The sequence below is a fragment of the Astatotilapia calliptera genome, chromosome 5 (genome assembly GCF_900246225.1).
Source record: "Astatotilapia calliptera chromosome 5, fAstCal1.2, whole genome shotgun sequence".
NCBI classification, from domain to species: domain Eukaryota; kingdom Metazoa; phylum Chordata; class Actinopteri; order Cichliformes; family Cichlidae; genus Astatotilapia; species Astatotilapia calliptera.
Window position 1 is genome coordinate 7,879,616 of NC_039306.1, and position 25,517 is coordinate 7,905,132.

General features: G+C 38.6%; 2 protein-coding genes across 9 annotated transcripts in view; both read left to right on the plus strand.

Annotated features, from left to right (window-relative positions):
* Positions 1-6,695: 6,695 nt before the first annotated feature.
* Positions 6,696-17,451, plus strand: LOC113022027 (tubby-related protein 1-like). Its single transcript, XM_026166991.1, has 13 exons — positions 6,696-6,864; positions 9,390-9,522; positions 9,626-9,730; positions 9,864-9,992; positions 12,430-12,549; positions 12,691-12,825; positions 12,899-12,981; positions 13,101-13,265; positions 13,453-13,565; positions 13,669-13,777; positions 13,871-13,969; positions 15,623-15,794; positions 16,845-17,451. Exons 1-13 carry the CDS (start codon positions 6,850-6,852, stop codon positions 16,976-16,978), a joined length of 1,512 nt encoding a protein of 503 aa, XP_026022776.1. The 5' UTR covers positions 6,696-6,849; the 3' UTR covers positions 16,979-17,451.
* Positions 17,452-21,719: 4,268 nt separating this feature from the next.
* Positions 21,720-25,517, plus strand: part of tead3b (TEA domain family member 3 b) — a 31,304-nt gene continuing 27,506 nt past the window's right edge. For 4 of the 8 annotated variants that reach the window (XM_026166996.1, XM_026166997.1, XM_026166995.1 and 1 more), the window contains exons 1-2: positions 21,722-21,909; positions 22,258-22,403. The gene's annotated coding sequence lies outside the window, so the exon portion shown is untranslated. Of the gene's footprint in view, positions 21,910-22,257; positions 22,404-25,517 lie in introns of all 8 variants that reach the window. The other 4 variants (XM_026166992.1, XM_026166993.1, XM_026167000.1 and 1 more) reach the window with 2 other exon arrangements.

The window sequence follows — 25,517 nt, forward strand, 5'->3', positions numbered from 1 at the left end:
CATCAGTAAGTTTATACAAAAGCTTTGCTTGCAATGCATTTAGCAGAACAAATAGTATGTGGAACAAAATCCCTTCTCAGTAGCGGTTAAGATTTAGGCTTTGTGTTCGGTGCAAGCGAATTAGACACGTGTACAGTGTGGAAGGTGACAGTAAAGGGAGTGTAAAAGTGCAGACATGAATAAAGGGAGGCTTGAATACAAAGAGGAACATCAAGGCCTAAACAGAAAGATAATCAAAAATGAGAAATACCTGAGGGTTTGTTTTTGTTTTTTTGTCAAGATCAGGATAGCGTTCACCAACAAACAATAAGGCGGTGGTGCAGACGAAAAATAAAGGCGGCTTAGAAAAGAGTCAAGAATACATTTCCACATCCCTCTCTTTTGCTTGCAAGACTAGGGAAAGGCTGAGTAGTGTACCAGCAAGCAACCCCACTCGAACAGGGGCTGGGGCTTGAGAGCAGTTTTTGGGCCATGCCCTCCTCTCTCCCTGCCCACTTTTGCCTTACTGCCAAGAGAGAGAGACAGTAGGAGAAAGGGAGCTCGGCAAACAAATCACATAGTCACTAAATTTTACTTACATGGTTCCACAATATATACAAACTTCATGTAGCTTAGAATTGAAGTTCCCCACACTAAATGGGAAAAGCCATATGAAGCAAAGATTATGTGTCATCAAATAGACATCTCACTTTACTGTAGGATTTGCAGCTGGGAGGGGATAAGAAATGCAGAGAAAAAGACAGAGATGTAAGCTTGGGCAAAGAAATCAGAAGTGAGTACTTACATGCTGTGTTGTAACAAAGCCAAAAGGTTTGACAGATTTATCTACAGTTGGGAAAGACTTCAGTATTCCTGTAGCATTTCAGGTCAAATGAGTTAAAGGCTTCTCTTGGAGCTGAGCATTAAAGGCTTTTGTCAGCAGTTGGCATCATTCCCAGGTAGTACATGCCTCCCATTTTCATCGTCGCTCAGGACGTCTTTAGTTGTTCTGCACCTGCCTGTGTCTTTAGTCAGATTTTGAGCAAAGCAGCAAAGGCAGAGTTCGCCTTTCAGACTTTGGTGTAGTTTTGTTGTAGCTGAGAGTGGAAGGCCCTGTTTACTGTCAACATAGCGAAATAAATGAGTGGCCTCGGGTGTTTACCACAATACAACCTGAAGTAACAAACTGTGTCATCGAGCTATGAAGCAAAAACAAAGGCAACAGTGCAGCCAATCTGTGAAAATAAACAGATTCAAAATAATGTTGCACACGGAGCTTCACCGAGAAATGAAAATCACTTTGATAATCCCATATTCCAGTCTTGAATAGAGCGTACAGGTTTAATGTTCGAGGGTGTCCCTGCCAAGAATGCCACAGACAATGCATCTTTCCTCAGGCAACATCCAAGACAGCTTCCTGAGTGACGTCACTGAGTCTTCATTTTTCTTTTATTCATTTCTTACACATACTTTGAAGCCTTTCTCTTCCAATGCAGTCTTCGATCCAGAACATTTCTGTTGATAATCTTGAAGACTATATACATTGTCAAAGAAAGAAAGCGTGGCTCTTTGCTTTTTTTATATCTCGACAGGCTGAGGAAGACGTAGGAGCTGCAAACTCCTTGCACAGATCTTACTCTGTGTCTTTCCCGTTCTGCTCACGAGCTTGTAAAAGTTTCAGCTGCAAAGATTTGGGCCAGCCTCCGCTGGCACCATTTCAAAAGAGCACTGCCTGTTTCAGAAGAACAGCGAGGACAAATCTGTGAGGAGAGCGCTGTCTTTTTGCACTCTCTCCCACCACCCACACTCTCTTGGGGGCTCAGGGCAGTGACCGCTCTCAGGACTTTTACTCTGCTCTCAGGGTAATGTCAGCTCATGCCAGCTCAATCCTTAAGGCAGCAGTACATCTGTTAGAGATCCACGGTGGTTTGAATCGCTCAAGCAAGCCTGGTCTCTATCACAGACACCCAGAGAATAGGAAATGCAAGCTACAGCACTCTTTCCTGGATACTTTGTCCTACTTTTCAGATGTGTGTCAAGCTCTCACGAGGCTCAGCACTCCTTGTGTTACAGTTCGCACAAGATCCTGGCTGCTCTGCCTTTTTCTTTTTTTCTTTTCTGCTCCAAGTGGCCCCGGGATTCTCGTCTGACCCTCCACGTTGCTGCCTTCTTAAGAATTTATAGCACTCCAACTGTGCTTTTTATGCAACTTTTACACAGATTGGCATTAAAGAATAATGAACTCAGTGACAGGAAGTGCAAAAAAAATTAGGTTTATGTTTTTACTGATGCAGTAATTTAGCCTGAGTAGTGATTTTCTTATAGTCTAAGAGTAAGCTCTGGGTCTCAAGGGGTTTTAGTTGTTATTCTAATACTTTTTTGAGTAGTGGGCAGTACTGTGCTATAAAATCTAAATAAAGAATAAACTGTTTTTTTGCTTTTTGACCACACCTCGAGTTTGTGTCAAATTTCTAGATTCTGAATTCTTCCCTGCTATATTGCAACATTGTATTACTTTTGCTATCTATACTCAAGAAACACTATGACCCTTCACGCAGCTATTTACAAGTATCACATATGAGAAGCACACTCACCTATGCATATATGTGTATCTTTGTGTTTATTGTATATTTTTACAGGTTTAGTTGGTGCCAATGTGTAAGGACTCTCTTCACTGGGACTCTACCCTTGTTTACATTTGTCATCACCTAGTCACCTACAATCTAAGTCAACCTTTAACCTTTTTCAAGAGTGTTATGGCTAGGTAGTTTCAGTTAATACACTCAATGCTATACAGCCTTTAGTTGACCTGCTATTATCCAGCTTGGAGGATTTTATAAACAAGAATGAGCTACTAGCGAGGCTTCTGAGAGAGCCAGTGTTTCTAATTTGTTCCTTCATTGATTTGGCAATTTTTTATGTTTGTGCCTTAGCAAACTTTGGTTTTCAGCATGTTTTTTAATCTTCCCATCAATTTAATCCTTGGAAAAGCTCAATTATGAAAATAGAAAGATATTTTATTGTTTCACCCTTTACTAAAATCAATATATCAGTGGCATAAATGAAGAGGTTTGTTCATTTAGGTGTGTCTGTTTGTCCATGTTGGACTCAAGTGGCCTGTATTATAGCTGAACACAGTATGGTATCCATGGATTTGTACCCAGCCATCTCTACACTCACTACAAATCCTAAAAGAGGTTTGGGATTGTTTAGCTTTTTCTCTTGCATTAGCAATATGTCAAGATTTCCACTAACAACTCTGTTTACAGGGTTTTTTCCTGGCATCAAATGGGCCTTCAGTGGGGTGATCATGGTGTACAGCTAAAACAATGAGTCTGTCTCATTATTTGTCCGGAATCCATGCATTTTAAAAAATTATTTCTGAACATTATAAATAAAAATCTAAACAGAAAAGCAACATTTTAAAATGATTTAACTTTTCAGCCTCAGTTCTTAAAATTAGTGCTTAGATGGGGTACTATTGTAACAGTCAATGTCAGCAAGTATACATTCACTGAAGCAGTTTAAATGTTTCGTTGAGATTTTCCTTGACTTTTAGGTGACGAAATGATGAGGACTTTCCCACACGCGAGGAGTAGAAGAAGAACTAAGCAAGAAGAGCTCGGTAAATCAGAATATAAATATGATACCATAAAGACCTTAAAATGAATGCAGTTATTGTGTTATGTCTGTACGTGAATTGTGCTTGTATGCTTGAGAGGTTTGATCTTTGTACAATCCAAGCTGCTATTTTTGTTCCTGAATAACATATTTCCATTTATAATGAATGGAAAAGACCTCCTGCCATTGTCTTCTTTGCTATCCTTCCACCTTCCTCAGACAGTCTTCCCTTTGAGGATATACTCATGTAAACCAGATTTCCCTGTTTCGTCTTCATTGTTTGTGCTTCCTGCAATATGGGCCTTCTCTGAGTTGATTCACTCGGTTTTAGAGTGCCACCGGGTTCACGTCCTTACCAGCATGCTGTTTCAGCACTAAACCCATGGGTGAACTAAAATACCACGATCATGCCCCCTCCTCAGGTCCAAGGTCAAGCTATATGTATTTCAACATATATCTTCTTTGCTTAGTGTTTGCACAACTGCTTTGAATGGCCTCCATTTCACCATAGCAAAGATTAATGTGTTTTCATTTCATTCAGGCTTGTTGTTACAGTTGTTGGCATAGTAAGAGCTGCTTTTACAGCCGCTCTGGTGTAGTCTGTGACACTGCTTCTCATTGCTTTGACGATGTTTACTATCTTCCTTGTGGTGATAAAAATAAAAATAAAATGGGCTGGAGACACACTGTATGGTGAGAGACACACTGTATGGTGAGAAACACGCCGTGGTTTCTGTCTCTTTAAGATCGTGATGGCTTCTCTGCTGCTCCCTTAAGGTCACTCGCCCTCCTTAGGCCGCCTGCCAGCTGCCATGTTACTGTCAAGCATTTGCAGAAATGCCAGCAAGGCCATTAGTCCAGAGCGTTTTCAGCAGTCAGCAGTCTGGACAGTGTGAGCTGCACAGTGATGCAGAAAAACAAAGAGTCTGGCCCATATAAAACTACAAAACACAGTGCTTTCCCGTCTTTGTTTCCTATTACTTGTTATTGTTCACTTCTGCTTTGATTTATTTCCTCCCATTCCCTCTGTGAGCACTCAGGCTACAGCCGCATGGGACACGATGATGAAGAAAACCTCCTTTTTAACTGTGAATGTGACAGCTTGTGATTCAAGCCGTCATTTTTAAAATATGTCGAGATGAATCAAATTACAGTTTCTCCATGTTCCCTCTGGTGTCTCCCAGCTGCTTCATGCATTGTTTTCTGTCTCTTGGGGTACAGCAGCATCTGGTGGTCAGCTGAGGAAATGACACTTTGTTTTTGATAGTGACACTAATTTTTAATCTCTATTTTTAAATGAAAGCAGGAAGGAAATCGCAGGGCTTGTGGTTATAACCAGATCTCTAGATTCAGTAGTCTTTTTGTAATGCAGTGTGACTGTGCGGCTACACCTACCTGAATTAAGACTGCACATTTTTGTTTGTTCTGAATCTCTTTAAATTTCCATCTTCCATGTTTCTCCACAGAGTTGATGCTAAAAAGCAAAACAAAATGTGCACAGATGGTGAATAGCTGATTATAGTAATCCCAGTTGAACAGTCATGGCATCATGTTTGTCTGCAAGTTCATGGGGGGACCTGTTGCTTGATGAAAATCCTCTTACAACTTGTATCACATGACTACTTTGTGGGCTTCACTGTTTATATGGAGGCTTGTGAGTAGATGAGACACCCTTGCCTAAGAACCACACACCTACTAAAGAATTGTATGTCTATAAATGAGTACATTTTGGTTGTAATACATATAAATATGTACAAGTAGGTTTAAAATCACACGATTTTTGCTGGATGTCTTACAATTCATGCCACAAACACATCATGAAAGAGGCCTGGACGAATGGCAAGTACAGTATGTAAACATTCCATGCAGCACTTTAGAGCTTTTGATAGTCCTTACCATGCAAGCATTTTTCATCTTTTTTTTCCTTTTCTCCTCATGCCATCAGGTTTATGGATGAAGAATGGTTATTACTGCGCTACCACACTCAGTTTCCAATGATACAGGCCAAGTAGCGCTAAACCAATAAGAAGGGAAAGCTTTATGTGCTGCTATCGGGTGGACCTACTTAGGCCCAGTGACCTGTTAATCTAATATATCCACCATTGCATTTGCAGGCTATAGCAAGAGTAAGAGTTTGACTGCTTTATAAATTGTTTCTTTACTACTTTATTAATTGTTTTTGTAAAACTGTCATGGACTGAATGATTCTTCTTAATGCTTCTCAAGCTTCTTCCTTGAAATGAAACAAAATATCTTTGGGTCTTGGACTTTTGGATTTTTATTGGGATTAACAATTAACTCATCAAAAAAATAAATAAATAAAAACATCACTAATTGTCAGCTTTGTTGACATTTCACATATTTAGAAGTAATTGGTTCCGAAATCCGAATCAGAGAAACTTTATTAATCCCAGAGGGTAATTGAGTTGTCATAGCAGCAAATATACAACAAACAGTAGAAACCGAGTTATGACAGATAAATATTAAGATAGATAGATAAATATAGAGATATAGGCATAAATATGAATATACATATAAATATAAAATGTAGTGGTGTACAAAAGTGACAGAGTGCATTGATGTGTGATTAATTGTGTTCCACATGTGTGGATCTGACCCAAGTGGATGAATTAAAGAGTCTGATAGCAACGGGAAGGAACGACCTACTGTAATGTTCCCTCAGATAGCGAGATTGAAGAAGCCTGTTGCTGAAACTGCTCTTCAGATTGTCTAGTGTGTTATGGAGGGGGTGGGATTCATTGTCCGTGATTGCCAACAGTCTTGCCAGCATACTGTCACTAATCATCTCCTCCAGGGTGACGAGCTTTATGCCAACAACAGACTCGGCCTTCCTGATGCGTTTGTTTAGTCTGTTTGCTTTGATGCCTGCACCCCAGCACGCCACAGCAAAGAAGGTGGTGCTCGCAACAACAGACTGATAAAACATATAGAGCAGCCACTGGCATGAAAACCTTGAAAAGAAAATTTTCATGTAGTTTTCTGAATGGTTGAAACGCGTGACAAACAACTCTTCTCCCTCCTCCCGAGCCTTTCTTGGTTTCTCCCGTTGACGTGTTCCTGCAGAGCAGATGGCTTTACACATAAATCCTATTAACAACTTTCTGCTGATGGAGATGCAGTGAGCACAGGGTTTTCTCTCTCTGTCATCATCTCCCCTGAGAGGTCTGCTTTTTTATTTTCTAAGCCATAAAAAGAAGCGGTGGGAGAGCTGAATTTGGAGGCCACGTCATGTCTGCAGAGAAGGTAAAAGGTTGAACTTAGGTTTTTGTAGATTTTCTTTAAAAAAATATTTTAAATAAGATTACTTTTCTCTGGACTTTAAGCTTCTCAGGGATGAAATGTGCCAATATTTGGGAAGTGGACCACACAAGTTACTTTTATAAGAGTAACTTAACACTTCACATGACGTTATTTATCGATATACTGCAAAGTTTAAAGTTGTACAGGTGAATTTCTCATATTTCTGTTTGTTGTGGAGAGGACACATATTCGGAAGCATGCTTCAGGGATTGAAATCAGTCAGTAATCCAGACGTTCAAGCAAACTGGAATGCTGCTATGGTGGATGTCTGAACCAAATGCAACTGCAAAAGCATTGTCTTAATTCTTACTTTACTTTTATTTCTATATTCATTTATTTATGTATTGTCCTGGATTTTTTGGCAAATCTTGCACCATCAGTAAAATTTGTTAATTTGACTCAGTAACATTATATTTGAGAACAATACAGTTGCATATTGTGTAGTTGTACAACTGACCAAAATTAACTACACTTGTGACTGTTGTTGGTGAAGTCTAAACTTACAAAATGAGCATCAATAATCATAAGTGCTATACCAATAGACATATATAATAAACAAATGTGGTAATGTGGCTAAAGTGTCCAGTGACATTTGATAACTTTAATGCAACAATTCATCACAATACAGCAAATGTCAAATCTGCTGCCATAACGCTGAGATGCGGATTTCCTGTGGACGCAAATAGGCCTGCATTTAATAGGATTACTTTTCCCGTCTCCGGTAGTAGCGATCACACTGACCTCGTTGTCTGTGACTTTAGATGGTGACATATTGTTCCTGTCACTTAGCACAAAAGTTTAGTCCTGAGACTCAAAATATGTATGAGATGTTTGGTAAAATAAAACACTTTTAATTTAATATCACTGATGTAGGCTGTGTGTATTTTACTGAAAAAATATCAAAGCTAATCTCATTGCTTAGATGATTTTTTTTTTTTTTAATAAATAGATATTTCAGAAATGACTATTTATGGCATTGGACATATCTTCAGTTGAATGGGATTCATGTTTTCAAAATGTTAATACTATGTATAAAGAAACAGGCAGTAGATTTATTCAACTTAAGATAATCCATAGGTGGTATCGAACACCGCAACAATTGTATAAATGGAACCTGGCCTCTACGGACGAATGTTGGAGATGTGATGGTCAAAATGCTTCGATTTTACATATCTTATGGAGCTGTTCGGCACTTCGGGATTGGTGGGGAAATATAATGGAGGTCATTTTCAGTGTTTTAAAAAGGAGATTTGGTATCTCACCAAAACTGTCCATACTTGGTATAACCACAGATTTTTCTGATGGAGATTTTTCCAGTTATACAAAAAGATGGATTATTTTGGCTCTTACTACGGCCAAACAGGTCCTGCTAAGACATTGGCGGAAAAAGAACCCCCCTCCATATGAAGAGTGGCTAAAGACAATGGCTAAGTTGGCGTCTTACGAAAAAGTGACTTATGGTTTATTAGACAAATTGCATCAATATGATTGTATTTGGTCCCCCTTTACAAGCTGGCTTTCTGTAACTTGAAGAACAGAGGAGTAATGACAGAGTGGTGGTGTGGGGATTGGTGTGCGAAGAAAGAATAGGATAACTTCCCTTTGTTTTGTTTTTTGTTTTGTTTTGTTTTTTGTTGTTTTGTTTTGTTTGTTTGCTTTTTAAACTATTTATTTATGTAGTTTATGTAGAGCCCCCTTGGCTTAAACTTGTATACACTTTAGGAAGAGGTTTGTGTTATAGATGATAAAGAAGGAAAAGCCAAAGAAGAAGAGTTATAAATAACTGCATTTAAGATGCACAAAACAAATGTACTTTATATTTCAGAATCAGAATTGAGTATAAAATACTTTCTCGTAATTTACGATCCCATTTTAGCTCTCACGTTTTCATCAGGGAATCGCAGCAGGCATGACTTCATCACAAAGCAGTGCAGTGGGTGTTTTCTCCAGGGCTTGAAGGCCTTGGCAGGTTTCATAAAACTGTTGCAAAACCTGTTTCTCCTTTTCTTGTGTTTCTTATGAAACGGTCTCATCAAGAATAGAAACAGATTGTTCAGTTCTAGACGAGACAGCCTTACATGCATCACATCATTATTACCTCATGCCCTGTTTCTCCATTAACTTCCTTTAAACAGTCTTTATGCTGATTTACAAATCAAAAGCTAAACTTATCAGGCAGATTTGACAGGAGCTACCAGTGCAAAATAAACAACTTTCATTTCATTTGAATCATTTAGAATAGAAAAAATAATGATACCACTTCTGTTCATCTTTTTATTGTCTTTCTTCCCACTGCTTTCCTCACATCTGAATTTGTGATGGTGAGTTGGTACTTATAACAGTCTTGCTAGTTTGACTAAATCTTTCACTGCATTTTATGTCTTACCATTTTAATTTAGCTCAGTTGTAGTAAGGGCTCTATGAGTATTACCAATAATCTTTTTTGTGTGCTTAAAGCAAATCTATAGAAACCAAAAAAGAAGAAAGAAGAGGCCAATGGTACAACAGAAGCCAAGCTGAATGGAATTGAGACCAAGCCCAAAAAAGCTAAGACAAAGAAGAATGAAGATGTAGCCAAAGAGGACAGTTCTGCCATTCAGAGTGAGGAGATAAAAACAACTTTTACTCTCTCATTTTTCTCTTTACATCTCCATTGTAGTCTAACGAAAGCAGTTACATATCTTTTTCCTTATCAACATTATAGATGGGAAGAAAGTGAAGAAAAAGAAGCTAGAAAAAGACAAAGAGGAACCAGAAAAGGAAAGACAGACTAAAAAGAAAGCAAAAAGTGCTCCAAAAAAGAAAAAAGGTAAGTCAGCAATGACTGTAATATTGAGTTTTCACTGGGATGTGTTAAAGCTGGGGTGTGTTTCCTATACAATGACACTTTAAGTAACTCCCACAAAAATACGCCATGAGTGCACTGATTTCCATTACTATAGATTCAGACTCAGATGATGACGATGAAGAGGATGGTGAAGATACTCCGAAAAAGAAAACTAAGAAAAAAACAACCAAGGATAGTTCTCCACCTGCAAGTTCCACCCGAGAGAAGAAAACAAAAACTAAAGGTATGACGATGAGGAGAAGAAAGCTGTTGTCTAAAGGGCGTTAATGGTGTGCTCTAAACAGAAGTTATATGACCAGATTGTAATTAAGAGGATTAGATGATGTTATTGTGTAATGGCGTGTGAGCCATTTAGTGGAAACACTTCCTTACTTGGCTGTGTTGTCACATAATAATGAAGTAAGTGGTTTTCCTCTAAGTAATTAACTGTGGAAAATGTAATTAATTATTGCAGCATGATGTTACACACCAGCATGTTTTTGAAGTAAGTGAATAAAACATTCTGAATAAATAAACAGAATAATTAATCGGAAAACTGAATCAGTGAAATAATCCAAACAGAACTGAATTTTTGATGTGAAGCCATGTTTTCTAAGATATATTTTCTTTATTCCATCCCATCATCACTTTCAGGTGTTGCTAGAATGTGGATATTTTTAGTCCTGCTAACAGCATGGCTTTAGCAGTGTGAGTCATTCAGTAGGTCTGTCCACAACTTTTATCCAGATTGAACAAACTACTTAATCTACTGTGGATTCCCAGATAATGTGTCCAAGTGAACCTTAAGTTTGACATTCTTGTGGTTTTATGTTGTGGCATCACCATATAAAATTGCACTTGTTGCAATAGTATTGAGTGCTTGAACAGAAGGCAGCTTGACATCTTTTCAGTTCATTGCGATGTTTTAGCTCTTCAAGACGCTTCAGTTCTCAAAAAACTCCCAGGTATTTAACCCCCAGTGATGGCCTCTTGGAGGTGATCCTAATGGTGACTGACCCACTGTTAATCATGTGAGTCATCATGATGTGAGCCAAGATGTGAAAAAAGGCGTGGGTCATTGCCATCATCGGGGTCAAGGTGTGAAACCTTGCACCACATTGTCTCACCCCATCATCATGAGAGCTTTTGTGGTTTCTTGAGGCAAGGTGTAAGTGGGGCTTGAAACATCTGGGAAGGGATCACAAGATTACGTTGGAGCTGATAGTTGGTGTTGTATGGTAGAATGTGAGGTTTTTGTTCTTGTAGGCTTCCTCAGTTATTTTAGAACTGACACTGCAGGCTGACACTGTGAACATGTTAAGGTGTAAACATGAATACTTTACTCAGGGCGCTTATAACCTTCTCCCACCAGTCTTTGCTTCTGTTCCCTTCATTTATTTGCTCAGTGAATCTGAGCATAAGATATTTGGAAATGATGTTGCTATAATTATTCCCAAAGCGCTCTAACTCACCTGTTTGTCAAGAATTTTGCAGTGAGCTGGTTTTAGCAGGACTCATTCTTTGATTGCAGAAATGAACTATTGGCTCAAATCTCTGCATGAGATACAGTATTTATAATAGAAGATTGGCCACACAATTACTTATGTGATAAATCTCAAAATGCTCTTTGTCACCTTTCACCTACCTCATTTAGTTTTTTCTGCTTGCAGCTTTAATAGTTTTGTTCTGGTTGTCCTGTTGTCAGCTTTCCTTGACAGCTCTAAAACTCACTGTGCACTCTTGCTCAGTCACAAACAACAGGAACAGTGAAAATAGTGGAGATTTAAAAAGAAGAAAAAAAAACAGCCAGATATTATCCTCAAGATACAGTAGACCGTTAAAAGAGAGTAAATATTAGGTAACTGTAAACTTAACTCTTAAGTGAATGCTAATGTTACTCTGTAATTTACTTGGCAGGGAGTTAGAAAGGTTTTTACCAGTGTAGCAGTGCATACCACGGATGTTTAACTATGTTTTTTTAATCCCCAAAGTTCAACACTGCCAAAAACATTCAGGGAGGACTAACAACTTTTAGCAGTCTAAACGGGAGTAAGTCTAAACGGGAGGGCATGTTGGGACAAATTCGTCATTGTGGAAAACGTTTTAAGAGGAAGCACTGAGAGTGTTACAAGTGTAATCGAGGTTCTGAGAATTTGCTCCACAGATTTGAGCAAGGAATTTGTTCAGATCCTTCACTTCACTTTGATGTCCTCCCAGTTATACACTCCTTGTTTTAGCAGCTTGAATCCTAAAAAGGTAAACAAACTGAGGGCTAAAATATGTCGTCTGCGTCCCAGTTTGCTTCATCAGCTTTTCCTTAACTCTGAAAATTAATAAAAGGTACTACTATAATGGAAACTTAACATCTAAATTCGGGTGGATCCAAGCTGAGCCCTAGTCACTCTCACATTCGCATGCTGTCCGAATCTGGGTCAAGATGGCATGCTCCAAGTTAGTTCTGTTGCTACACATCTGTTTCACACATAAATCTTTGTTGACTTAACTGATAACAGTTTGCATTTTTTGGAACTCACACCATAGTGTTCACTAAGATTACTCTCTATACTCTACAAGTGAATTTACATTTTGTTACATTTCTCAGTGTGTGCTTCCAATTCTTCAGGCTATCACATTTAAGAATAGACAACATTTCTATTAAACTATATACTTTTTTTCCTTAGATGACAAAGATTCTGATGGAAAAGAAAAAAAATCCAAGTCAAAGGAAAAAGACAAGAAGAAGGAACCAGCTTCAATGTTCCAGATAAATGAAGACAAAAACTCAAAAAGCAAAAAGAAAGGTGATTGCATTTTTTAAACTGACGAACTGTAAAATTCTGTCTTTGTTTACTTTACCAAATGCTTTGCCGCATAGCATCCATCTTGATGCTTGATGTTAAAATGACAAAAATTGAGACACTTTACACTTGTTTACTGAACAGCGGCCAAATCGGAAAGTGATGACAGTGAAGAAGAAACAAAGTCAACCAGATCAAAGAAAAAATCCAACTCCGGCTCTGCATCGATGTTTCAAACATCAGCAGATAAGGACAAAGACAAGAAGACAAAGAAAAAAGGCAAGTTTATTACTAAAGCTTTCCTCTGTTGTATTCACAGACAAGCGTATAACATCTCTGTTGTTTTTTTCAGCAAAGGCAGACGAAAGCAATGATTCTGAATCAGAAAAAGAAGAAAAAACAAAGAAGAAGAAGGGCAAAGGGAAGAAGAAAAAAGTATCTGACTTCAAACAAATCAACCACAACATTTTAGTCACTTAATGTCATATTACACTTTAACTTTCACTCAGAGTGGACCATGTTTTAAAATGTTCTTATCTATTCTTCTTTATCAGGAGCGCTCTCCCTCACCTGAAATTGAATTTGACAACTTGGAGAAGTTTGTAATGGAGCCAGCTCCGCAGGGTGTGACTGTGAAATGCAGAGTGACTCGGGATCAGAGAGGGATGGATAAGAGCCTCTACCCTTTGTATTACCTTCATCTAGACAATGAAAAAAAGGTCAGTATCATGTTTTAAAAAGTTGCAAAATGCAGACCAAAATTGTAAACACAGTACAACAGCACGTTCAGTAGCTCTCCTTTCATTTATTAATTTTAATTACTGTTATCATGGACAGTTGTCATTTGTCGGTGTCTTGTCGTCCCCCCCCCCCCCCCCCCCCTTTTTTTTCTTTCTTTCTTTGTAGACGTTTCTACTGGCTGGACGGAAGAGAAAGAAAAGTACAACTTCAAATTACCTCATCTCCATCGATGCCACAGATTTATCAAGAGGAGGCGAGAATTTTGTGGGAAAGCTGAGGTAAAAGGATTTTTGTTTAAATTGCAAAGCAGGTAAACAAACTGTCACGTATAAAGTATTAATTAGGTGCATTTTAACTGAATGTGTTTTATACATTGCCCAGGTCAAATTTAATGGGGACTAAGTTCACTGTGTTTGACAACGCTGTGAATCCTGAAAAAGCTCTTCCAGACATGTCTAATGCTCGGCAAGAGTTAGCAGGCATCATCTATGTAAGTCATTTTACTGCAGAACGTTTAACTACAGTACATTGTATGAATAATAAGAACTGTATTTGATTTTGTTTTGGTTATTTCTGACAACAGGAAACCAATGTCTTGGGAATAAAAGGACCCAGAAGGATGACTGTCATCATTCCAGGAATGAGCAAAGACAACGAGCGAGTACCCCTCCGACCAAGAAATGTAAATTCATTGTAAATGCAATCATATAAAACACCAGTTCAATGAGGGCAAAAGATAAAGGCCTATATGAAAATTCAATATGAATTGACTAGTCATAGTTTTTGTTTTGTTTTTGAAATGAAAAGTAAATTCACTCCTTGCTTAAATCTGATATTATAGTCACACAATCTTAAGTCACACAATCCTGGAGAGTAAGTGGAGGCCTGAGGAATGGAAAAGTGTACTGGTACTGATTTTTAAGAGTTATGGTGATGTGCAAAGCTGCAGTATGTACAGAAGGAATAAAGCTGATGAACCATACCACGAGGATATGGGAAAGAGTTGTTCAAGCTAGATTAAGTAGGGAGTTGATAATAACTGAGCAGCAAATATGGTTTTATATTATGAAAGAGCACAACAGATGCAATATTTGCTTTGAGAGTGTTGATCGTGAAGTGAAGTCCAGGAGTTTTACTGTGTTTTTGTTGATCTAGATATGATAAGTTGCCAAGAGAATAGTGGTGCAACGGATCACGGTTGATCCGTAATCCGAACCGATCGCACTCCACGGTTCGGGACGCACGTGATCCGAAGATTCAAAAAAGAAGGAAAAAAGTATGTGTATGGTGCGCGTAGTCAGTCTGTCAAGTGATAGTTATGGCCAGCGCTGGTGGTCCAAGTGGAGGAGTAGAGGAGTTTGCTGCATTTAAGCAGCCATTTGCTCCCCAATCCGACCGGGCTAAAGCTATTACAAAAGCTACTGGGGTGTTTAGCTGCAGACGGGAGGTCGTATTCCCTTGTGCAAAACAAGGGGTTTAAACTATGATGAACGTGCTTGAGCCACGCTATGATATCTCGTTGCGTGTCCACTTCAGTGACAAGATTGTACCAAGGCATGTATGAGCAGGAAAAGTTTAAAGTTATGGCTGAACTGTCCCAGGCATCTTCTGTTGCCCAACTACAAATGGGTGGACCTCCAGGTCAACGGAAAGCCCTGTACTGCCCTATACTGCACCTTAATTTGTTTTTATATAATTTCGTGGAATGAGTCTTGAGCTGAATGTTTTTAATAGGCAAACAATTTTGTCTTTTTTTCTTTTTTTGCTGATCCAAAAATTGATCCGATCTGTGACTTAAAACCGTGATCCGAGCCGAACCGTGAGATTTTGGATCCATTGCACCACTACAAGAGAAGAACTGTGACATTGCATGAGGAAGGCAGAAGTGGTAGAGAATTATGTGAGGGTAGTGCAGATGGATTCAAGGTGTCTGTGGACTATGATATTTACAGAGGCCATTGTGATTTGTAGTGAGGGAGCAGATAGAAGAGAGTTTGGAGAGGTGGAGGTGTGCTGCGGAGAGAAGAGGAATGAGACAGAGAGAGCTTACTACGTGTTCTAACTCTGCACTCTTGTGCAGTCAAGCGTAACACCCAACAACTAAGATTAGTTTTGTTTCTAAAGAATGCAGATAAATAACTGTAATTTGTCATCTTAATCATTAGAATAATAATGTGCTTTACTATTTTTCTGCTTTCAAGCAAAAACAATAAATTTGAATATTCACAAATGACTTGTTAAGCCTTGTCTATAGCATTAAGAGCAACACAAGGCCAGTGGGAATGAACTATTTGATGTTGACGTTTACCACTTATGTTTTGTTAATTCTTTGCAGGAATGCGATGGCTTGCTGATAAGATTCCAAAACAGAAGGATGGAAAATCTGATCGAGCTTCACAACAAGACGCCTGTGTGGAACGAAGAGACGGCATCTCATGTGCTAAACTTCAATGGCAGGGTCACCCAAGCCTCCATCAAGAACTTCCAGATCGTCCACAACAAAGATCGTGAGTGGCTTTTGCTTGTCCACAACTACTATATGTTAAATAGTTGGGCAAAGAAATGAAAAGCAGTTTACTGGCAATGCATAAAACAACAGAAAGATCTACACAACCTAAATGAGTATCTAGGTATTACTGCTGACAATGTCCATCTCCCAATAACCACAGTATATCCTGCAACCAGCAGAATAATGTGCCATGCCACAAAATTCAAATCATCTGAGAAATTATCCCCTGAAGAATACAGTGAGTTCAGTGTACTGAAATTGCCTGCACAGTCCCCAGATCTCAATCCACCAGAGCACCTTCGGGATGTGGTGGAACATGAGATTTGCATCATGGATGTGCAGCCGGCTGCATTATGTTATGTCAATATGAAATAAAATCTCTCAAATAAAATCGTAGTTAACCTAACCCCATGCATGTGTTTGGACTGTGGGAAGGTGCTGGAGGAACTGGATTGAACCCATGCACGCACGGCGAGAACATGTTAAGGTGTGCACTGGGGGCAATATTGTTAACCACTGCATTGCTGTGCTGCCCCACAAGGAATTAGGCAGTTTTTAAGCCAACAGCAGGCCTAACCTGGTACTAGCAAACTGTACCTAATAAAGTGGCCAGTTAAATTATGTCTCATAAGACAGACATTGGTCAGTGATTATTTTATTTCTGCCTGTACAACCCTTAGATACAATTTTAAAAAATGATTTCTTCTGAAATTTAGAACTGCAGTTTTTCATATTTGAAATTTCTTATTTATGCCAAATGTTTTGTTTGTTTGTTTGTTTGTTTGTTTGTTTGTTTTAAAATCCCAAGTCAATTATGAAGTTTATATGCTGAACTTGCTTCACAGTCTTTAGACTGACCAAGCAGTTTATGCAGAATAAACGAATATGGGGATTCAGCTTGAATATTTTATTACTTCTAAGTATGTACATTGCCATGATCCATCTTATTAACTCCCTGCCTGCCTACTTACGTACCTACCTACCGAAACACTACCTATTTATTTATTAAGATAATTGCTCCATTAATGAATTCTTTTTCTTTTTCCAGTGGACTACATTGTGATGCAATTTGGACGAATAGCTGATGACATTTTCACACTGGATTACAACTACCCGCTGTGCGCTGTGCAGGCCTTTGCCATCGCACTTTCCAGCTTTGATGGCAAAATCGCTTGTGAATAACACACAAGTCTTCAGTTGTGGACTCACACTTAAACCAGCATGCAACAAACCCACATTCACATCAGATCAACCCAGCGTCTTTGGACTCGCCTACACTTCCTGTGATAGGTGTCGATAACAGCAATGGTTCCTCAAATGTGACAATACCTGCTGTTGTGCTGCTGTTATCCGTGTGAGTGCCCCCAAGTGTAAGACACAAAATTGTTGTCATGTTATCGTCTGATCTTGCATGACATGGTGCAGAAGAATCCTCTGTTTTTGATTCTCAGTATTTCACTGCAATCATCTGAACTTCTGGGAACTACAGAAAGACACACCATTGGGAGTCCAGTGACTGGAGAGCGATGTTTCAGGGAGATAATTGTACACCTCATTTATGAAGGTGTTTGAAGACTACTAACATCATTAAAGGATGTTAAACCAACAAAGCGCACCTGAATATTAGCCGCACAAGCTAAAATCAGGGGAAAATCCTGTTTTGTACATACATTAGCCGCACCTGACTAAAAGCCGCAGGTGTTTCAATGTTGACTTATCATATGTAAGAGAATATGCACAAAGCGAATTGTCAGGAAAGAGATGGCTGTTTGGAGACACACCCCTTTTATTAATATTTTGAAAAACAAGTTATGGGTACATATTTGCACATGTGCTGTGCTTCATAAATGAGTAACAAATGTAGTACATAACAGTAACCTACAGCACACCAGAAAAATAGATTCGGACTACCTTTTAGGCTCAGGTGCAGTGACACGGCTTTAACAAGAAGAAAAGTCAGTCATTCACCACCATCTTCCTGCGCACTAAAACCACCAAAGTCCTCTTCTCCAGTGTCGGAAACAAACAGGCTCAGGGTGGCTTCGTCATCCACTCTCAGCTTCTTTCCTTCGTTGTCACTTTCAAAACCAAAGAAATCCTCGTTGTCAGTGTCAGAGTCGAACACCCTCTGAAGGGCCGTGGCGGTGTCCTCCTCTTCATCATGCAGCAGTCCAGCCCTTCGAAATCCGTTGGTGATCGTGGATGTTTTCACACTTTTCCACGCTGTCAGAATCCACTGGTGGTGTTGAGCATAACTTGCTTTTCGCAAGTTGTTGCATCTTCAAAAAATAAAAATACAATAACTGAGCCTTACACCGGGGTATCGTTGCACTGGTTTACTGAACCTTACTTTCAGGGCATGTACAGAACATGAGCATCCATTTTCTACTGCCTCCTACAGGACACACTCTTCTTCCACTTCCTTACACATTAATGTAACACAGAACTAATACTGCCTCTCCTGGCATTACCATTGTAACAACACATTCATTCTGTTTCTTTCAGAAGATTAACAGGAACTTAGGATGTAGGTATCTATGAATAATAACTATTATGTATACTCATATATTTATATAACCACTTATTTCTTGCGATACCACACAAGTTTATCGCCGCTGGTCATCCACGACTCCCGCTGAACTACTTTGAAGTTTGTTTTTCGCGCTACTTGTACGGCACTATGTTGCCTGGCGGATGGACATGTGACCAACATACCACTCTTGAACCCCGATCCTTCCGCCAGGCAACGTAGTGCCGTACAACAGCAGAACAAACAAAACAAATCGTCTTACGATATCACAAAAATCATGGACAATCCATAGAAAAGCCGCACCTGACTAAAAGCCGCAGGGTTCAAAGCTTGTGCAAAAAGTAGCGGCTTATAGCCCAACAATTACGGTAATTTTTTTGCTTTGTTGTGCTTTGAGGTATTGTGTTGCTGTATAGCGCCAATTTTTTGTGTCAAATGTGACCGCAGAAACACCAAATTACAATAAAAATGTTTCTCTTTAGGGCAAAATGAAAATTATACTTTGTGACAGTAATCATCTGCACAAAAGACACACTTTTATTTTAAGTTTATTCAATTTTATTTAGTGACTGTGAAACCGTTTTGTGTATCTGTATACATTAATATACACATAGGTGTGAAAATCTTTTTTCTAGGCATGTACGTTACGTTTCTCCAAATATATATGTTTCTAGATAACTGGCTCTAATGTGAACTCCTGTAGGTTTTTGTATGTTCTTTTTTAATTTCTTTATATTCATAAACATTGCCTTCGCTGCAGGCTTATGGGAATAATTCAAATGAATTAAATTTCCTTAACTGTTAACTAAATCGCTTTGAAGTCAGCTTGTATAAATGTATGTTTTTGTCATGTTTTTGTTGTTGTCATTTTTTATCTTTTCTTGTCGCCCTGATTCACAGTAATATAGTAAATTTAGAGTGCTACTGACTGTTTGCAGATGGTCAGTACCACTCAGTACCACCACAGAATTACAAGACTTGCAGGTTACCCCAATCCTTCTTCCAACCCTACAAATGGTGTTTTAATGGGTGTTTTTAAAATAAAAAAAATCTGTTAGAACAGATATTTATAAAATATGTTTTATAGTTCTATCTTCTCATGCGAGAGAGCGCTTGGCAGATATTTAGTCACATTCCAGTTTCCAGTTTTACAAACACCCACGATTTTCTTCAGTTGCCTGTATGTTGAGAGGAGCTTCACTCAGCATGGAAAAACCTGTTTGAACTGAGGGCCTCCAGAGTAAGTGAGAGGTGTGTATTCTGCCTGAACCTGCTCAGGCAGTTGTCCAGACTCGCAAATTAAATGAAGCCTAAAACTGGCAGCTCCTCTGGAGAGATGCTGTAAGGTGAGTTCTTCCTACCCCATTGTTTTTTTCTGTAATGTGAGCAATAGTTAAACAACTGCCAACATTATTGTAGTCATGCTGATACATTTGTACTCTTAGACACAATGTGTGAAAATGACTGTACACTACTGTCTTATATGTGTGTGGTGTATAAACGTTCATAATCTAAAAATGTTGCAACCATGTTATTGACCAACAGAAGGAGCTGTTGCTGGATGGAAAGGTGTGAGTGTAAGCTTATAAGATTTACAGTGATACACACATGGTTAATAGTTAAACCCTCTTTCCAGTAAATAAGCGATAATACGAGGGAGAGCAATATTCATAGTTTCTATGGGAATTTAGTGTAATATGAGCATTTACAGCGTATATTTGTATAATTGCATGACAAATGTATTATTATTTGTATAGATAGACTAAAATGTGAAAGTAAAACTACAACAAAGACTGTTACAGATTACACTCACTAATTGGCTATATACTTGAGGTAATTATACAATAAATGCCAAGAAAATACTATATAATATAATATTAATATAATATAAAATATTCCATTACTAGTAAAGGTCCAGCTTTCATTTTTGTGTCTCTCTGTCAATAACATTTAAGCAGTAGTAATGCTCCTTCTGATTCTCATTCTCATTTATGGGAGCTTTAAATTACTCTCTGTGAGTTATGCAGGTTTGGCTGCATTAATGTCAACATCTGTTAGGGGAAATTAAAGTAACAAAATTCTAGGGGGGAAAAGAAAACTGTTTTCCTCACATGAAAGTTGTCTAAGAGAAGGATTTGCATTTAAACTGTTGAGAATAATCAAAACCTTAGACTGGATTACATATTCTAAATAATATTAGACAATATTTTAGTACTTTTTTTAATATAGTAGGGGTTTTTTTTGCATATACTAAAATCTAAGAAAATTATAAGAAGAAAGAGGAAGATGTCAAATGGTTGAATGACAATAAAGCTGAGTCTGTTATCTATTTCTAACTAAAGCTTTTCATAATACATCATTTGTATATTTGTAGTATTTCTCCATTATTAAGTACCAAACATCAAGCTGAGGTTTCTGTTCTTTAGATTTGAAGAAAATTAAATATCAACATAACCAGACGCACAGAGTAAACCATTGAATGTGTGCTGTTTGTTCTGTGTGACATTGAGATGGCATCATTTTTCTATTGAGTGTGTAGGGGACCATAACATTTTCTTTTTCTCTGTCTTACTGTAAAATTAAGACTAAAATTAAGTTCCGAGGCAACATGAAGGTGACTCCATCATTTAGTAGTGAACATATTCGCCTTACATGCAAAAGATTCCTGCTTTTAGAATGAGAGAAGACATAAACCCAGCCTTAGGGGGTCACGAGCCCAGGTAATCATTTATGTGCCAAAAGGGGCATCCAATGTGAAATCTGTGCCAAATCAGATATGCATATCCATCGCTTGTGGTCGCCTCTTGGGGATGAGCCAGCAGGTGAAAATACCTCCAACATATAAATCCAATTTATTCAGTAGTGATTAGTAGTGATGTAATTTGTTGTGATCTTCTCTGTTCTGTTTATATTTATATACTATACCATATTATCTCATCTTTTTATCACTAATATTTTGGATAGGATAATATTGCCACATGTAACTAACTGCACAATTTTCCATTTTAAACCCTATATATTATTATTTAGAAAATTTTAAAAATTGCATTAAGGTTTTGAAACATTAAATATTCCATGTTTCTTTAAAGTTATCTACAGTAATAAAACATAATAATAATAATGTTTTAGAAAGATTCATTTAAAGACTGTTCCAGTGTTTTTATATAAAGCCACGGAGTCTTTTATGTAAATGCCCTTTATATATTTCCTACCTTTGACATATTTCTGCGAGTGTATGTACTGCCAGACTGGTTTTTCGGACAAGAGTTTCCAATCAGCGTTCAGGGATTTTGTGGGCGGGGCCTGCGGTGAAGTCACTACCCCCCCCCCCCCCCCCCCCCTCCAAAACCTTGTTGATTGACGCGCACCAATGGCTCCTCCTTGAAAGTCTTTTTTTCCCTCCCCCTTCGTTTTCCAGTGTAGTGCGTTGATTTCATACCAAAGTCATACTTAACATTCCACTTATACTGTCAAACCTCTGAGAAATATTAAGGAAAACAACAGCGCGCCAAAATATAACAAAGTTACTGAATTGATCAGTTTCCCCCACTGAGGAGAATAAGCTGACTGCAAGAATAAAAAGGTAAGTCTTCCACAAATGTTCCCTCTTTCTGTCCACAGCCTTTTTTCTGGGGAGTTTTTTCATGCCGCTTGTCTCGGTGAAGTTTTCAGATCATTGTCATTTTTTACATTTTTCCGCGGAGCTCCCTGCGTTGGGAGGGAAGAAAACATTTGCAGTTTGATACTCTATTGTGTTTGACTTTCCCAGTGTGCATGGATATCTTTGACAGCCTATGTGCAATCATATTTCCACCGGTAGCCCGCTCATTGGCACATACTTTTACCTAAAAGAAAAAAAAAGAAAAGAAAAAGGTTTTCTCGTTTGACAGAAGGAAATGGGAAAAACATGTTTGTTTTCTGTCCCGGACAGTTCATACCTGGATCCAACTCTTCCAGCCTTGCTCCTCAAGAAGAATCCAACAGTTTTACAGACAAGCACGGAGAGAGACGATTTGGACGAAAACGTTTTAGAGGAATACACAACATCAGCGTGATTTGGACCTCTGCATCACTAAGGTAAGACAGCTTCTTGATTAGGAAGCGAGGTTAAATAAATTCTGGAGGTCTTGTTGATGCTTCCTACATGGAATTACAAATACAGAGTAGTTTTCTTGATAACGCCTAAACAAACCAAGATTATCTCATATAAAAGTGTGTGTGTGTCAGCTCAGCTACGTCTGCTTTCGCTTTAGCTCTTGCCGGGCAGACTGTGAACAACATTGCAGTATGTTAATACATTTTTAAGACTAAATTTAAATCAAGCATTTTTTTCATCAAAACACTCACAAATTAATATGAATGATTTTTAAATGGTTTGCAATGAATCAAAGTTTTAGATTAGAAAACCAAAGCTTTTTTTTTCACTCACATCTGGAATTACACCTTAAATCTAAATTTATTTATGTACATGCATATTGAGGTGTACAAGACTATGCAGTGTAAACCACAGAATAAAAGTTGTTATAGAAAGTAACTATCTGTCTAATTATGTAGTTCTTTGTTCTTGACTTTTTCAAACGTGGCATGTGATGATACACTGCAAAGTCCTTCTAAGTACATAATTCATAGGTGAAGATTTGAGATGCATGGATACGTAGCGAGCTAATTGTATAATTATATGAGTGCCACCTCAGGCTACACCTGCTATACAACTGTGTGTGGTTAGTAGAGACCTAGGCGAAAATAATATGTGTCCGTTTTGACAGAGCCAAACGTTGGCACCTCCTTTATCCTAAGTTTGCGCGGTCATATGAACTGCACAGTTAAATCACTGACAGTCAACACGTTTGACTCAACGGCAGAATGCGGTCTGTCAAGTTGGTCGCTGTTAGCAGAATAACCTGTTAACGTCTGTTACTGTTTCCTCTCCAACATTTCCTAAAATTCAAGGCAGAAGGAAAGCCTTTCTCTTTTTTTTTTCTTTCACATCATTGTCTTTCATAAACACAGTTGTAAATTAAAGTATGACATTGATTTGGTGTAGCCCTTTAAGCCCGCTCTAAAGCCTTTTAAAGCAGAAGGATAATCGGCTATCAAATAGGGTGTCTCTTTTCTTGCTGTCACGTTAGGTCATGGTTGAGAAGCCAGATCTCCAGTTTGGGGCCTGCTTAAGACCTACATGTGGAAATGTTCTGAAATGAAACACCAACATGAACAACCAAACAATGTGCCCTTGGTAAATGAGACACGCCAAGATGCCTAATAATAGATTTTGATGCTGATGGGTAAATCTGGAGAGGATTAAGCATTCTGCTGTTCCGTCAGATTCTCTTTCATTGTTTTCATGCAGCCTGAATACATCAGGCCTCCCACTGTACAATGTGGTCTTTTTTTTTCCTTGAACATACTTTATATTTCTTAGCAATTGCGGATTCAGCATTTACACTTTGTACTTGTGTAGGAGTTAAATTAAGGGAAAGTTTTATAGCTTTACCATGTCACGGAGGTCAATTAGATTACTTGTGGTAGTATCCCCTAAAAGTGGCTGTTTTCTCTCCTTTTTTCATCCCCAGCTGTGTTCCTTCGGGCTGTTTATTAGAGGGAAGAGTTAATGAGCATGTGTTCTCTTCATTAGGGTAACAAATCAATCCCCTTATGTTTTTGATTTTTCTTTTTAAATATGCTTAATCAGAAACTGTAGCTACTATAGGTATTTCAAATTATTTGTGGTGTAGGGCTAATTCCAGTGGTGAAGTGCATCCTGTGTTTGCGCTGCAGAGAGTTTACTTTGGATGCAGGTCTGTTGACCGTTTGTCAGTAGCAGCTTCACCCGTTTGTGTCAAACCCACAGAAGACCAGCTAATGAGCTTTTGCCCATTTGTGCAGACATTGGTCGCTTTTTAGCACCAGTTTCAGAAGTTCTCGTCCAAATGGTGTACACTTTTGCCTCTGTCAACCCAGACCTGAACAAATACCACTTATGTCTGTGCGGTGAGGACGCAAAGAGAAAAGCCTGCAGCTCTCAGCAGAAAGGCATTAATGATGATCTGGATTACAATATGCAGTTTGACACTGTCAGCTAGTAACGGCTGGACTGAGCTACTTGTTGGAGTCATAGAGCCAAAAAAGAAAGTGTCAAAATAGAATTCACTTTGAAAGTCCTCAGTAATGCAATTTATCAACATTTTATTCACATTAATTCACTGCACATGTTTACATATCCTCCAAACCATGAGGTTTGAACAGATAAGCTTTCTGGCCTCCTCTTCAGACCACTGAGGGGAGGAGCTGGGGAGTGGCTGAGAACAGAATACTCTTTGTGTCAGATGTCCCCAAGTTGCTAAAGGTTTTAGTTGTTCTTCCTCTGGCAACCAAGAGTTAGCAATGTTCCACATTTCTTTACTCGAAAGAAGAAGTACTCAGAAAGAAATGTTATTTGTGACAATGTCTGTCTCCTCTCCAGCCTCCATTATAAATAACAGGAGGCTTACTCCTGCACTGCTTCATAAAGTGTGTGTGTGTGTGTGTGTGTGTGTGTGTGTGTGTGTGTGTGTGTGTGTGTGTGTGTGTGTGTGTGTGTGTGTGTGTGTGTGTGTGTGTGTGTGGCCTGTGTCGCACTGGAGCTCCAATGACCCAAGGGCACTCATGTGAAACTCCTTTAATCCCTCTGCTCAGTGTTTTGGGTTGGGGGATGATCTCCCTCTGCAGCACAGTTCATTTTAGTTGCTCCTAATATAAAACATCACAGGTGTAGTCGTTTTTAGGCTGATTAAACTTTTGTCTTCAACAGAAGAACAAGTTTAACCTTTGGGTGTGCTTTTTATGTAAGATTGGAGTTTTTTTTTCCCTTGTGATACAGCTCGTATACAGCTCTGATCACAGCCGTGGCTGCTTTTAAATGCCTTGTGCCACGATTTATACGGTTGCATGAATTATTGGCTGGTGCATTCTGCTGCAAAGTTATGCATGTCTTAAAGGTTTCACAGATTATGGCTTTAAACCGCTCCTCTCACCACAAAATGACCAATTCAGGCTAGAATGGCTTCTCTGCTACGTTCCCCAGAAAATTTCCGATTAAAATGCTGATTCAGGCTGTAAAGAAGAAAAAAAAAAAGCTCTCTGGCTTTCTGGCCCTGCTTTGTGTCAGTCTTTCCCTTTTCAGCTGGATTAGGCTTAAATCTCTGAACGTGT